The sequence below is a fragment of the Penicillium citrinum genome (genome assembly GCF_028827155.1).
Source record: "Penicillium citrinum strain IBT 23319 chromosome Unknown utg000005l:1.0-1900146.0:1.0-1900348.0, whole genome shotgun sequence".
NCBI lineage: Eukaryota > Fungi > Ascomycota > Eurotiomycetes > Eurotiales > Aspergillaceae > Penicillium > Penicillium citrinum.
Genome location: NW_026622690.1, coordinates 1117346 through 1131686, shown reverse-complemented (window position 1 = coordinate 1131686; position 14341 = coordinate 1117346). Strand labels below are relative to the sequence as shown.

Below are 14341 nucleotides of genomic sequence, written 5' to 3'. Positions count from 1 at the left end.
TCAACCTTGAGGATTGGGAATTGAATCTAATTCTGTATACTCCTACAATCTGTATTATCTTGACTCGATACGGAGTACAACGGTACCCTCGTGGGGCTGTGGCTCGTGGATGATTTAGTTTATGCCGGTTGTACCTTAGCGTGTATTTTAGTGTAGGCTGCATGGCGGAGCCTTACCGTTGATAATTCGGCGATACTGATCAGATGAATACATATGTATTTAATTAAAATATACAGTTGTAGATATGTAGAATTCTACGCACTATGTAGAATAGAAGAAATGAGAATGTAGTATACTGTCATAACAATATCCCTTGAAGTTGTTCTGTAAACAATCCATTCCGAAGCTAAACCCAAAGTATGAAGGAAATTTCCCAAGAATGGGGCACTTTCTCCTTAATTAAAGATATTAGGCATCTTTTCATAAGTCAGTGTGATTTTGGAATCTATTCATCATTCTACAATCTTGCAATTATAAATGGAATTCATTGTCTCATCTAGTCCATTCTACATATCTGCTGTACTATGTAGTATGTTGTATACTTACTGTGCTATGTTGATATGCTCCGTATTGTAATATCAATACGGTATTGTCGTATTGTCCCTGCAGCTGTTCTCTTTTTTTTTTGCTCATTTCTTTTCTTCCAATCAAATCCTTCAAGGAACATCTCATTTCCACCTTCCAATGTCTGACCTGCCTACTCCGTCTTCGGTCTCAAAATAACTTTGATACAGGCATACACACAGTGTACTATGTACGGAAGACCTCAATGTTGAATTAGACGGTGTACTGTACTCTCCTGAATATCATCCAAGCGGGCCTCCCCAAATCTAACCCATCACCATTCTGAACCCGCCTCTGTCCCGCTGCCGATCCCACCGGTTCGTCGGATTGACGATGTCATCGGAAAGGATCAGCCGTTGATCAGGGGACTGTTGTTGTGTGCTGCCCATCCAAAGTGTGGCTGTTCCGTATCGATCGTGTTGTCCGCCCTGGAAATTTGGATTGTCTCACACCGCGCACGGTGATTTGCCGGTGCTTTACGGACTTCCTGTTCCTGACCTTTGCGCGTGGTGGTGGGGAGGGGCTTTTTCCTCTTTCACATCCAGTCACACTTCACCAATGGACGGAGCATTTTAGTCTCTCTTCTAGTCTCTTCCAATAGAGTCCGAGCATGTCCAAAACACACTCTTTGTGCACTGTACGGCTTACTCCGTACTGTCCTGGAGAGATTTCCCGACGGAGCATCCTCCGCGCTATTGGCAACTCATCCATGGGATTCGGTGAATCCCACGCTCAAAATAGACGCAGTCGACTCCATTTCATACACTTTTGCTACTTTTTGTCCCCCACTCCGTGAGCTACTATGGCCTCGTTGACGGGGCAAACTCCATTCAGCCTCTTTCCATCGGATATCTTCCTTCCCTGACTAGCGTTGAATCTCGATCTTCTCGTGGAGCCCGGTTTATGTATGAACGCAATAAAAAACTGCTCTCGCACTTTTACCTGCAGTTTTCTTTGGTCCCTGCAGGGACAATTCACCGCTGGACCCCCCCGTAAACAGGTTTCTGGTTCCTTTGGGGTTCTACGTGGGTCCGCGGTCCGAGTGCGGGAGATTCCAGCAACCAGTGTTGGCGAGCTCGGTGCTTCGCTGGTCAAGGAAATTGGCCTTTCTTGGCTTCAATGCAGGTACCAGGCACGGAGGCAAAGGCAAAGGCAAAGGACACCTTTTGCTGCTAACTCCGAGCCAGACCATTGCCACTGTACATACAGTACAGAAATTGTGCTTATGTATGTTGAATACGAGCGCCTCGACCAAGACATTGTCAGCATGGCTGAAGGCTTTTCGCACTCGTCCAAGTATTCGCCCAAGACTCGTCATTTGCTCTTGTATTTCATCACATTAGGTCTACCACATACGCACGGCAGGCTATTGGCCCTTCCGCCAAATCTACCATACCGCCAATTGCACCATGCGATGGCGTCGTACTAGCTTTTGTATTCACACAATGTACTCCGTACAGTATTCCCTCCGATGCGCCACCGATGGATACAACAGGGTCATTCTCCATCTAGACCCGTCGTGAGGTAACCTCTGGCGAGGTCGGGTCTGCTACCCTTGTCAATGGGGTTACTTCGGGGCGCTATTGCGGGCCTAAAGGACTGAGTTATCACATCGCCCCCAAAGAAGAGTGGGACTTTCTCCCAATTGAATTTCGTCGTCGGTAGGACGTCGGGGTGTTTGCGGCCGATTCTGGCTACCCAAAGCTAACCCTTCGTTAGAGCCTCACCGGTTCGATGCTCAATAATTGGTCTTATCTAGTTAATGTTCGGAGGGTTGAACTGATCCTGCATTCTAGAATCATTGCCATGGATGAGACAAGTGGATCAGTAATTTAATTTAATTATCAGAGGCTCATTATGACCTATAGAAAAACTTTCGGGGAATTACAGGGATGCATCCTCTGGTGGGAGTTATGCTTGAGAGCCTACTGATAATTCCGCCACACTGCCCTGAATTTAGAGAAGGAATAATCTCTCCAAGAGCCAGGCTAAAATTAGATAGCTGTTTCTTCGAGGTCTCGACAATTCTCTAATCTCAAAGGGATTACTGTTTGGAAAAGGGTTCGCGATGTTTAGTCTCCGACGCACGTATAATTCTACTTGATATTGACCCTACTGCCGCTGAAAAAGAATCCAGTCGATGGGATTCCGTGGAATGAAATGGACGGCATTTCGCTACCTGAACTGTATCTTGCTATGGCTTAGTATGCGAGTAATATCACAGACCCGCTGTGCCCTAGCTCGGATTGCCCTCATTGCACTCTTTCTACTAACAGCTAGTTGATCACTAATTCATGTGATAGAATGAACAATTGACCAATGCTGAAAGAAATTAACAAGCGCAGCCAATAATGAATAATCTGAACCAGTATCCAGTCTTCAAACTCACGTCCATCAGGTTGAATCGAACTTTGCCATTTGACCGAGTAGTAGAATATGGCCTCTTTGCTCTCGCTTGACAATGTACCTGCTGAAATGAAAAAGCGACTGAAATGGAAACCTTTTAAAGAAAATATTGTTTCTGATTCCGAATTGCACTTCTATCTCGAAGTTCCTTGCTACAAGGTTCTGCCGACCTTCAGAGGCTATGGTCTACTTACGCAACCGTGTTAGGGTTATTCTGTAAATTAGATTATTTGCCTGCTACAGATGGTTCCTTTTCTAGATTTTGGATATCTGAAAGTAATACTAGAATAAGTCAGTATTATCTCAAAAGAAAACTGTCAAAATGGCCAAGTCTTTGGTCTTGATTTTGTATACTTTCGACCTGTTTCAGAAGACTGCATCATCTTTCTTCTGCGTATGGATACAGTACCATGATTGTGGTCGGGGTTTCACACAAATTGGTCACGTCCACGGCCATCGAAGCAAATTTGGCGGACTACTCAAAGAAGCGTTATTCCTGAATCTCGAATTTGATTCGAAGAGCTTCCTTATCATGGTCGAGGCCGCGGTTCATCAAGTGATGCGAGATATCGACTCTACCTCTCCATAAGAACAAAGGGAGCACCAACCTGGTTGTCGGGGACAAGACCTGATAGGAGATTTTTGCCACTGGAATCGACGAGTGATATTTGACATACTTCATGGTAGCGAGTTCACTAGTCGCTTTTGCAACAGGTTCTTCGCGACGGGTTAGCCTTGCGATACATGAATTCCGCGCTGTAGCAATTCCCATGATTGTATCTGGACTGGGTTCGAAATCGAGAAGGAAGATCTCATGGTATGTCCCGCGGGCGAACTTTCGAGCATTGACACAACGTGCAGATGCGACCTTTGAAGCGCAGTCTTTCAGGTTCTGGAGAACTAATTTCAACGCGAGTGGTTCCTCAGACTCATATTCTTCATCCACACTGGAATGAGGAGAATCAAAGCCTTGATCGTCATTGAAAAGTAAGTCATCATCATTGCACCCTGACACTGATACGTCTGGGATATTGTGCTACTTATTGAAGTTCTGAGCGACGCAATCACAGTGTTTAAGAGAATTTGGGGTAACGACGTATAGAGAAGTAAAGTTGGATCCACCTGAGAATATCAACGATGATAGCCCGACATTCTCAGCGCCATCCCCCGAAAAGGCGGCGAACGTACTTCTCTCACTTGAATGACAATGTCCTAAGATTCACTACTATGCATACATATATACATATATAGACATGCCATATGTATGTGTGTTGATTGTTCTCCGACTACAAACTGATTGCTAGACCGATTTATTCCTACTGACGAAACTCAGAAACTGATATATTATACAGACCAAATCATCAGATCAGTCCTCAGATAGGAATACTTGTACCTACAAGTATTCCTTACATCATTCTAGAAATCAGTTTGTAGTCGGAACAGTATACAATGAAAGGGAAAATATCAAAATTCTTCTACTGTATATAGGTATTTACAGTATGTATTGGCTTCGGTATTGCTGTATCGTGGCAGTGGGACGCGTGGGCATGGATAATACTTTATGTACATAATTGGCCGGCAAGGCCAATAGCTCACACTTTTATTTAAATAGGGGTATATCTCATATATTGTCCAGCCCAAGGCTTCAAGGAACACATGACCTAACTGGTCTTCTAACAAAGGGCCGCTCCAAAAACTCATACCAAGATGGATCAATCCGAGTGAAAATTGAGCAGATCCAATAAAACAGGCTGCCTCCCAAAATCATTTGAAGTCTATCACCTGTATTTACTCCATCCATGTGACGGTCTTAGTCTGCAAGAACTCGTCATAGCCACGGATTCCACCAAAGCGACCGAAGCCACTGCTCTTCCATCCACCGTGAGGTAGGACAGGCTCGTCGTGCACGGTCAAGGCGTTGATGTGGACAGCACTATCAGAAAATACAATCAGTTTGAATATCAGAGTGGGCAGGATTAATGGTCAAACATACCCGGCTTCGATCTGCTTGGCTACTCGCAGACCACGGAAAAGGTTCGTGGTGAACAAAGCGCTGGTCAAACCGTACTCAGTGTCGTTAGCCAGAGCAATGGCATCTTCCTCTGTGTCAACAACGAACAAAGAAACAGTCGGACCGAAGGACTCGGTCTTGTACATGTCCATGTCCTTAGTGACGCCGTCCACGACGATAGGTCGCATGCTGGTGTCGATAGATTCGTTGGCGCTAGCATCGCCGAAAAGCAGATTGGCGCCCTTGGAAACGGCATCGGTGACAAGTTTTTTGTTCTTTGTGACAGCGGCCGAGTTGACCAGGAAAGGCGCGGGAGCGTCCTTGCCGAAGATCTTCTCAGCGGCCTCAGCCAACTTTTGCTTGAATTGATCGGCAACATTACGCTGCACAACGATGCGCTCGGTCGACATGCAGATTTGACCGGACTGAACAATTGGTCAGTATTTTGAATGTTCAATATGTATCCAGATGTGTGGTGGCGAGTGTATTATCTATGAGCCCCGGGTGACACTTACATGCATGAATGAGCCAAGAGCGCAGTTCATGGCCGCCTTGTCAAGATCCGCATCGTCGAGAACAACAGCCGATGCCTTGCCACCCAGCTCGAGTAGAACAGGCTTAATGTACTTGCCAGCAGTAGAAGCAATGATGGAGCCAACCAGGGTGCTACCAGTGAAGTTGATCTTGCGCACATAAGGGTGGGCAATAAGGGCATTGGTGACGGCAGGCGCGTCGGAGCTCTGGTGGTGAATGACATTCAGGACACCGGCAGGAAGACCAGCCTGACGGAAGACATCGCCGAGAGCCCAGAAGCACTTGGGTGAGAATTCGGAGCCCTTCAGCACGACGGTGTTACCCGCCGCAATGGGGAGAGCAACTGCACGAGTGCCAAGGATGAAGGGCGCATTCCTATTTAAAATATCACGTAAGTTACGATCTAGTTGGAGGAAAATACAGATATCTATGAGAAGAAGAATCTTACCAAGGCGCAATGCTCAGAATCACACCATAGGGCTCCTTGTATACGATAGCACCCTCACCATCGCGGGTAACATTAGGGACAACACCTTCGATAGTCGAAATACGAGCAGCAAAGTCCTTGATAAAGTTGACGCCCAGATTGAAAGTGTGTTCAGAGAAAGGTCGACCAGCACCGGTCTCCTCGCGCTGATAAGCGATGAATTCCTCCTTACGAGAGGCCATGATGTCAGCAGCCTTCAGCAGGAGATCGCGACGCTCATAGGGCTTAGTCTTGCTCCAAGCCGGGAATGCAGCCTGGGCAGCCTCAACAGCGCGAGTAGCATCGTCGACCGAGGCACCGGCACAATAACTTGAGAGCTCTCCGGTTGCGGGGGCGTTAACGGGGAATTTGATGTCAGTTACGACAGATTCATTGTTGATAATGAGCGGAGTCACCGCGGATTGATCTGTTGCCATTTTGCAAGGAATTGGTGATGGAGGTGAGGGGTAAGAAAGAAGATGGCGAGCTGTAGACTTGTGCTGCAACAAAGTCGAAGCTGGTAAGGAGGGGCTGGATTTAACGAGTCAATAATTAAGCTGATCTTGCCGAATTAGACGGAGATGTGGGTGGGGTGGCGGGGAATTTGGGCAAAGCAGCTGAGGAGTAGCTGAGAGCGACGGGATAAGAGATGATTATCCCCGACGAATATGGAGTTTAGGTTTGGAATTAAGAATAAAGACGAGTTCAATACATCAACTGCCTTGAATGCGGGCCGAGAGTGGGGGACTTGATCCGAGTTTTGTTGGATTTTGATATTCCGATGTGCCCAGGTGGTTCACGGAGGATCAATTGAGAGAGGACAATGTGGGGCCATCGGAAGAATTTCCGCATAATTGGAGTATCCAGTACGGATATTCGGATATAAAGAGGTATAATATAAGTATGGATCGAGTGGAGGTTATAAGGAACTCTTTTTTTTGCTTCGTTAAAATGTTAGTGAAATCGTGATTTAGATTGAGGACGAGGGGATGACTTACTTTCTTTGAAGAGCCTGTGCTACAAAAGAAACCCTAATTGGGCGGAATTTGAGTCGCCTATGATCAGAGCTTGTCACGACGTTTGAACTTGCTGGAAAAGAACATGAAACTACAATATGTATCACCATGTGTTCCGTGAACTGAAAAAGAAGATATTCAATTCAAACTTGAATATAACTGAGTACTCCACCCATGCAAATCCAACGCCAAAGAAATCCCACCACTCGCTAAAAGTTCACCAAACCAAACCAATATTTTTATTTGCCCTCTGCCCAAATTTTCGTTTCCATCGATTGCCCCTTTGCAAATTCGGCGAAGGGACAGGCCGAAGCCTGGACATTCCCGCTTTGCGCTGTCCGCGATGAATCAGTAGTATGTGTTGACGGAGCTACACTTTGCGCTGTGGATGGGGCAACACTAGTGATGCTGGATCGGTCATCCTCCGAACTGCCAGAGCTATCTCCAATGATCTTCTTATCACCGATGTAGCCTTCACGGGATGATGCAAAGCTATAGATAGACATCTCGTCGGCCCATTCTTCACCGTCACGAACACGCCACTTGGCGAAGAGATCGTTCTGGATCCAAAGGATTTTGTTCACAGCGCGGACAAGTGCAAGTTTGCGACGGAGTGAGAGGTGTGGGTGGGATAATAGAGCCTCCATGAAGATATCTTGGATGTAACCCATGCAGGCGCTAATGTGGACATATTCGATGTTTAGAGGGTGAATGCGCTCTTGGCCACTGTGCATCATTCTTGATTGGGGTTAGCGTAGAGGTCTTTTACTTAGGGATTAGAGATTCAATGACATACCCCACTTTGTTTAAGTATCTCCAAAAGTCCATGCTGGTAGGGTCTTGACATAATCGAATGAGGTACCAGCGAAGGAACATTTTGCGTCGCTGGATTTGTGGTGTCTCTTCACTGAGGAAATCCTCTTCCTCCTCCTTCGAGGATGCCGTGGATCGAGTATTGAAGGCACGGGAGGTGATATCATATTGAAGGAGCTTCTTGTAGACAAGGTTCACAACAGCAGGGATGAGTTGTTTGATGTATTTGGACCCGCTAGCAAGGGCTTCGATATCGGCTAATCAGATGATATTATTAGTCTTCGAAGATCAAGCGATGTATACAGAGTTGGAGCCACAGAAGGGACCTACCTGGACCAAATTCAAGAAAATCATGAAGATATTTGATTCTTTCCTCTAGGTTGGTGTGGATAGCCTTTCGATCGATATGCTTCGGCTCAAAGCCGACACCAAGGCCGTAGTCATGTGGCATTTTGTGGGAGAGAAGGAGTGGCTAGTTCTAAAAACCTGAAGTACGAACGACTGGAGAGAGAGCCTTGAAAGACAGAACTGCCGAGATAGTAGAGGCTCGAAGATTTGAAAGGAAGTACTAAGTAAAATTGGGGCACCTCGTGGCAGAGTTCGTTTATATACATCACTTCCGGTGTGACCATCTGTAAGATCCGAATCGAACCCCGTTCCAGTACGATACGATCGTTTCTCAATCCGATGCCCCTTTAACTCGATTTGGTGGTCTAGAAGAGGAAATCTCACCTTGGAAGCGGGTCATCTTCCAGAAGAGAAGTGCCATTCCGGTTCTTGACGATTAGTCAAACTAGAAGCGATGGAGCGAACAAGTACTTCGAGAAGTAGAATAGGGATCCCGTCGAATCAGACCATCAATAATGACAGTGTTGTATAATTCCGGACTAGTTTAAGCAGGGAATCGGCAGATGTGGGCTGATCCTTGCAATCTCCTCCACCTAACCTCCACCGGGGGCCGATGGGCCTCAACCGTGGAAGTGCCAACCTGTCACACGAAATCATGAAACAAGCGACCACGTGGATGACACGAGGGAGATCTAACCGCTCGTATTAGACTCGAGATATAATATATATGGTGCGCCATGATACGCTTTGGTCTCGCGGGCAGCAAAGGAGATGAAGAAGAGGTTTTTCAACCCTGGAAAACCAAGAATCGATCCATCGAATCTGTACTCCGTAGCAAATCTGCCAACATACCTAGGCTTCCACGATCCACCATTAAAAGCTGACACATAACGAACTCCGCTGTGGTCCAACGTCGTTGCACTTCCGAATTTAGGCCCACTCGGCCGACGGCAGGACGGCATCGCACGGAGAATACGGGCTTTGTTTTGGATGATCCTTTTCTGTACTCTAATTCATTTGATATATCTAGAGCAGGAAGAAACTAGCAGGGATCAGTGAGACTCACCGCATTGTGGGAAGCTCTCGGATCAACTCGGCATCCATCAAGAAGCATATGATCATACAAATTAGAGCTTTTCTTGGGGGTTAAGAGGGTATCAATTGAGAAATCGTTCTAACGGTTCGGACGCTATTTACGGCCCCGAGTGCGAGTGGGTCCCGAAAAGGGAAAAAAAAAAAAAAAAAAATTCAGAAAAAGCATGCATGAAAGAAACCACTAGTGAACAGACTATCCAGTCGGATCCTCGTTTGTATATTAAACATTGATTGTGGCCTCGAAAGAAAAAAGTTTCTTCACTTAGTGTCGTGTGATGATAGTATGTAAATAGTGTACAGTATGGCATGATGCTAAACAGACGGGGTAAATTCGGGTTCATGGTCTGACCCACAGGGCTATAAGGAGACAATGGCACAATTATCGCATAAGTCATAAAAAAGGGGGCCCCTCCTATGAAGCAGAAAACATCGATCAGGATTTCGTTCCATTTTCCATTTTTGCTAAATTGATATTTGGCGAGATTTGGTTGACGAAGGATTGGACGATCAAACATCGCTTACCGTCTTTATCAATGACTTCATTCCAGGACTGCTAATTTGCAATCTGAGACGCGCTAGTAGGCCGTTATCCAAACAGCCGCGCTCGTGCAGCAATGCTTGTGTTGATCAGTCCAAGGATGATGGTCTAGATGGTGCTTTGGTCGCTCAACTGTCGCGTTTGCCCCGGGTTCTTTCTAACTGGGGCACTGCAATCCATGGACCTCTTTCGTCAATTAATATATTAAGGTTTTTGTGAAGAAAGTGACAGCTGCGAGTGACCATTCATATATTCTCGTTGGTTTGAATCTGAGTCTAAGTCCTGAGCGGGGATTGTGAGCTATCTAAAAAGATGCCCTTGGAATGTGATAAGCCAATTACACATTCAGAATAATATAAATCAAACATCCTCAATGTCCAGCGTTGTGATCAGTACAAGCATGCGGTCAAATGAGATATTATATCCGTGTATTTACTCAGCGCCAAGTCCAAGTTTCTGTGAAGACAAGTCTGTGGAGGACATCAAAGTACCACGTTTTCAGCTCCATTCTGATGTGCACGGAGGTATTAGTATATTAGTCATGTAGCATAGTCTCCAAGCCTCAGGCTTGGAGAAGATGCGAGGGATCGCATCAAATATATTATCCAATTTTTGAGGATCTGACGGATCATATGCGAGGATTTCAAGTGTTGGAGCTTTTTGTGATGTCCATTACTAGTATGGAATGCGTTATGAAGATGGAGACGATTTAATCGATACTCATTACCGAGGACATATTGCTTCGCAAACAGTGGTAAGATAGTATCCAACCCCACTGTTGGCTAAAAAGGAAGGATCCGTTGTTTCAGCTTTTCTATCCAAAGCTGAGGATAGCCGAGAGAGTCAAAGAACAGAGACTCAGTTGGGGAAAAAAAGACTGTGAACGCCCCTAGACTATAGTGCGGGGGCTCAGTCCTTCGATTATTTCAAAAGAACCGTCTTCTGAGGTTGATTGATAGCTGTGAACGGTATCTAGTTCGAATGCTTGGACAAATCTGTCTGGAATTCCTTTCAGCACCATTGATGCTCTTGATGAGAGAAAGGATGCCGAAGCGAGGTGGCTACATAAATAGTAGCTCACTTCCCACACTGGCGTGTCTCTCCGGTATATTTGGAAGATTGGAGCTCAAGGTCAACGATCCAGGGTAGTTGCATTGGTAGGTAATGTCTCGGGTCATCTTTGCCTTGCGGTGATGGCTCAATTGCAGCATTCACAAACAAAGTCTGGTAGCCCCATTTTAGTGGATGGTTATCCCCGGAGCAATGGCTGGTGGAAAAGCATTCCATCGGCACACCATCCCCACTCAAGCTTTGCCCGGGTCCATCTTTCATGTTCGAAAGCTTCGCTATAGTAAACGACTGATTGTTGTCAATATTCGTTAGGTGAGAGGGCGTGTTGGTAGTTTTGTCACGCTATGTAACAAGTTTTGCACCCCAGCCTTCATGAATGTGGCCAAAGCAATGCATTCGTGGTCGTGGTCGTGAGCGAGCGAGGGCTCGAAAGAGGCTTACCGAACCTTCACGTTCAGCAGAGTTAGTATAGTCCATGATTCCCCTCGGTGGCCCATGTGCTATTACAACATCGACAGGCTTAGTCCCGCTGCTATTATCGATCATAAAATCATGACCATTGTCAGGGTGATACTGAAAACCCCAATCTCCAAGTGAAGGAGTGTATGGACTGGCGTAAACAGTCAGTAAAGCGCCGTTCTGCAAGTGAAATGAGTATACGCCTTCGTTGAGGAATGTAATCCCAGAGTATTCAAACAATCTCCTAGCCTCCCTGCCATGATCAAACGCTTGCTCAATAAGCTCACGCTCTATCGGCTGGGCCTCTGCGAACTTTTTGTGGAAGACGGGAATGCCCATTGTGAAATAATGGCTCCTGGCTATGACGATCTTTAAAGGTGCGTTAATGGACTGAAGCAAACGGATCGATGCTTTATATTCCAGGAGCTGGGATTGGGTCGTGAGATCTCCGCAGTGAATAGCCACGTCGGCATGTTGCTTCGCGGATGGAATAAGACCGGGTAGGCAATCGATTCCATGAGTATTCGAGCATATTAAGAAGCGTGTCTTGATTTTTGCTGTGGAATTAGGAGGATTCTCTGTCATTTTGTTATTGAATGGAGATCCCTATGTCTCCTGAGGTTGATGCCCGCCGGAAGTATACTTTGGAACCAACCATTAAACCAATTCTGGACGATTTCGTAAGTACATTACAAAGTATGGCGTCTAAATTTGGTTTGCCTTGTATTTCAGTAGTGAACATTTGTTTTTGGTATTCCAAAAATACGAGTTGCCATAAAAAATGTATGGGCGGCGACAATTTGGCATATCAATGTAATCTCCAAAGTGACGTGGAGTATTCTTGGTAAATAATCAGAATGAATTTGAAATAATTTCAAGATTTTATAGTACCTAGAGCTTAATCAGTGGTACTATTTCCGGCACTAGTAGTGTCACTCGCTTTCTGCTAGTAGCGATCGATGATACACAAGCTTATACAGGCACACCGTTTCTAACGGCACCGTAGTCCTTCATGGCCCAGTCACTGAAGCATGCATGTTGATACTCTGCCTTGGACAGACTCTCCTTCTGGACTTTCAGAAAAGTCGATAGCTCGCACCAGCCGTCATCCCGTTCTTCGCAAGCATCAAAACTAGCATGGAGTGGTAAGGTCCTTTGGTTTTGAATGAAATGGACATAATGTGTTTCCCCAGTACCAGAAACGTAGTCATGGGCCGTCCAACCCTTGGAAGAACGTCGCGAGGAGACTTTGTGGGGTGTTTTGATAATTTCAATATTGAAGCGACCGCCAAAAGGGACTAGCTTACTCGCGACAAATTGCTGCTTCTTCGAAGGACCAGTGAGAGGCAGGAAATCAGCGAATTGAGTCATACCAAGAGCAGTCAGCACCGAAATGATATTGGCATCATGTGTAAACTCAAAGTACAGAGACTGGTTCAAGGGAAACGTGACAGTATTGGTGTCAAGAGTCACATTAGCACCTGTGATATTTGCAGGTAAATCCAGGAAATGGCCTTCAATTCGAGCAAGAAACTCCTCAACCCAGGCTATCCCTTGTGCTCGACCAGTAGGGCTTAAAAATCCACTGATGGCGGCAAACTCAATATCCATCAGATATTCATAGCCTTCCCAGTCCTCATAAGTAAAAATGTCACAGAAATCACTATACCCAAGACTGATAGTCTCGTATGGACACAAGCTTTGGGCATGGTAGGTGTCGGTGATTGTCCAATTGTAGCTTCCAGACAATTTTTTCAATTCAGCTGTTCGGTCTTTCAGATACGTAGCCATCCACGTAGCAACAGGCTCTTCGACCGAGGCCATCATGGTTTCTCCCGCCTTGGTACAAGCGAACCACCCCGTAGTTGCGGGATCGACAGTAGCAAGAATATTAGCGTTTTTTCTCCAGTCAAGTCCAAAAAAACCGGCAAGGAAGTTCTCTGCACTTTCAAGCATGCGAGACTGCAAGGTTGTACGAACGACGAGCTTCGAAGATTCATTATAGAGATGACCGTAGTTGTACCAGTTCAAGATTCCACTGTCAAAAAGCTCCTGGCGTCCTTTGGGAACAAGTATTTCTTTGCCCATCTTGTAGGACCAATCGTTCAAGAAACCGAGTTTACCGGTGAAGCTGGTCCCTTGCTTAGTTGCATTGACAATGCCACTTGCCCAAGTGTCAAGGCCTTCAGAAGAAGAAGGATATCGTGCACCATGGCGTTGAAGCATATGCATCTGAGTGATATCAGCTCCCTTGGGCAGTGGATACTCGTCAACTCCAAATCCATCGGCAGGAGAAAAATATGGACTGTCAAAGATGGATTAACGTTCTGAGGGAGACAATGCTGAAGAATTATCCCACCTTAGATCTCCCATTAGATGAAAGATGTTTCGCCCATGGGAGCCTTTAATTGGCTCTGAAGTTTCCAATGGAGCATTTGGCGTGAAAGTTGATTGCCCGAATGGCGCAGGATTACTCTCAGCTAGAAACGGGGCAGCTCCAGTTGCCGTAACACCTGTTTGACGTTAGTCCTATGCTCCATTGAACTTCAGTTCTGCCTAGAAGATCGGACCTGCGTAGTCATTTGGTACTGTTTGGAACCAGTCTGGCTGTGTTGTAGTCGGTTGGTTCGTTTTCGCATCCGCTCCCATCGAGAGGGCAAATGGAAGTATAAGGAATTGGAGCTTATTTGGAGCCATGGTGAATTACCAACGAAGATAATACTGGGATACTCCAGGTCTTTTTTTTCCTGACCTGGATATGTCGGGCTTTTATACACGTCTAATTATTTTCTTTGATTGTTCTAACAATACAAGATGCTCCTGTCAACAGACTTCTCTGTATCGCTTATGGATAAATAAATCTCGGTTACGAGCCCCGGAAAACGGATATGCGAGCTACCGAAGAAATGATGAAGAATGCACTTGCAATCATTACTCTAGATATCAACACGTGCGTTGGTTTAGTCTTGACGTGACGCCTAGCGGGGCGTGAGGAATGAGCCGGGCCATTCAGCGACAGC

The 14341-nt window shown here is 45.9% G+C and overlaps 6 protein-coding genes across 6 annotated transcripts; 1 reads left to right on the top strand and 5 right to left on the bottom strand.

Annotated features, from left to right (window-relative positions):
* Positions 1-3292: 3292 nt before the first annotated feature.
* Positions 3293-3559, top strand: N7469_006255 (uncharacterized protein; the record flags this gene model as incomplete). Its single annotated transcript, XM_056645173.1, has 1 exon — positions 3293-3559. The coding sequence occupies one exon, from the start codon at positions 3293-3295 to the stop codon at positions 3557-3559; it is 267 nt and encodes an 88-aa protein (XP_056500411.1).
* A 1199-nt stretch (positions 3560-4758) lies between these two features.
* N7469_006254 (aldehyde dehydrogenase) lies at positions 4759-6418 on the bottom strand (the record flags this gene model as incomplete). Its single annotated transcript, XM_056645172.1, has 4 exons — positions 4759-4903; positions 4964-5406; positions 5497-5890; positions 5964-6418. 4 exons carry the CDS (start codon positions 6416-6418, stop codon positions 4759-4761), a joined length of 1437 nt encoding a protein of 478 aa, XP_056500410.1.
* An 818-nt stretch (positions 6419-7236) lies between these two features.
* Positions 7237-8261, bottom strand: N7469_006253 (protoglobin family protein; the record flags this gene model as incomplete). Its single annotated transcript, XM_056645171.1, has 3 exons — positions 7237-7735; positions 7794-8067; positions 8141-8261. The coding sequence occupies 3 exons, from the start codon at positions 8259-8261 to the stop codon at positions 7237-7239; spliced, it is 894 nt and encodes a 297-aa protein (XP_056500409.1).
* A 684-nt stretch (positions 8262-8945) lies between these two features.
* N7469_006252 (uncharacterized protein) lies at positions 8946-9262 on the bottom strand (the record flags this gene model as incomplete). Its single annotated transcript, XM_056645170.1, has 2 exons — positions 8946-9159; positions 9225-9262. The coding sequence occupies 2 exons, from the start codon at positions 9260-9262 to the stop codon at positions 8946-8948; spliced, it is 252 nt and encodes an 83-aa protein (XP_056500408.1).
* A 1942-nt stretch (positions 9263-11204) lies between these two features.
* Positions 11205-11906, bottom strand: N7469_006251 (uncharacterized protein; the record flags this gene model as incomplete). The annotated part of the gene is made up of 1 exon (XM_056645169.1): positions 11205-11906. One exon carries the CDS (start codon positions 11904-11906, stop codon positions 11205-11207), a length of 702 nt encoding a protein of 233 aa, XP_056500407.1.
* Positions 11907-12293: 387 nt separating this feature from the next.
* N7469_006250 (histidine phosphatase family protein) lies at positions 12294-14018 on the bottom strand (the record flags this gene model as incomplete). The annotated part of the gene is made up of 3 exons (XM_056645168.1): positions 12294-13626; positions 13681-13834; positions 13892-14018. 3 exons carry the CDS (start codon positions 14016-14018, stop codon positions 12294-12296), a joined length of 1614 nt encoding a protein of 537 aa, XP_056500406.1.
* Between the last annotated feature and the right edge of the window lie 323 nt (positions 14019-14341).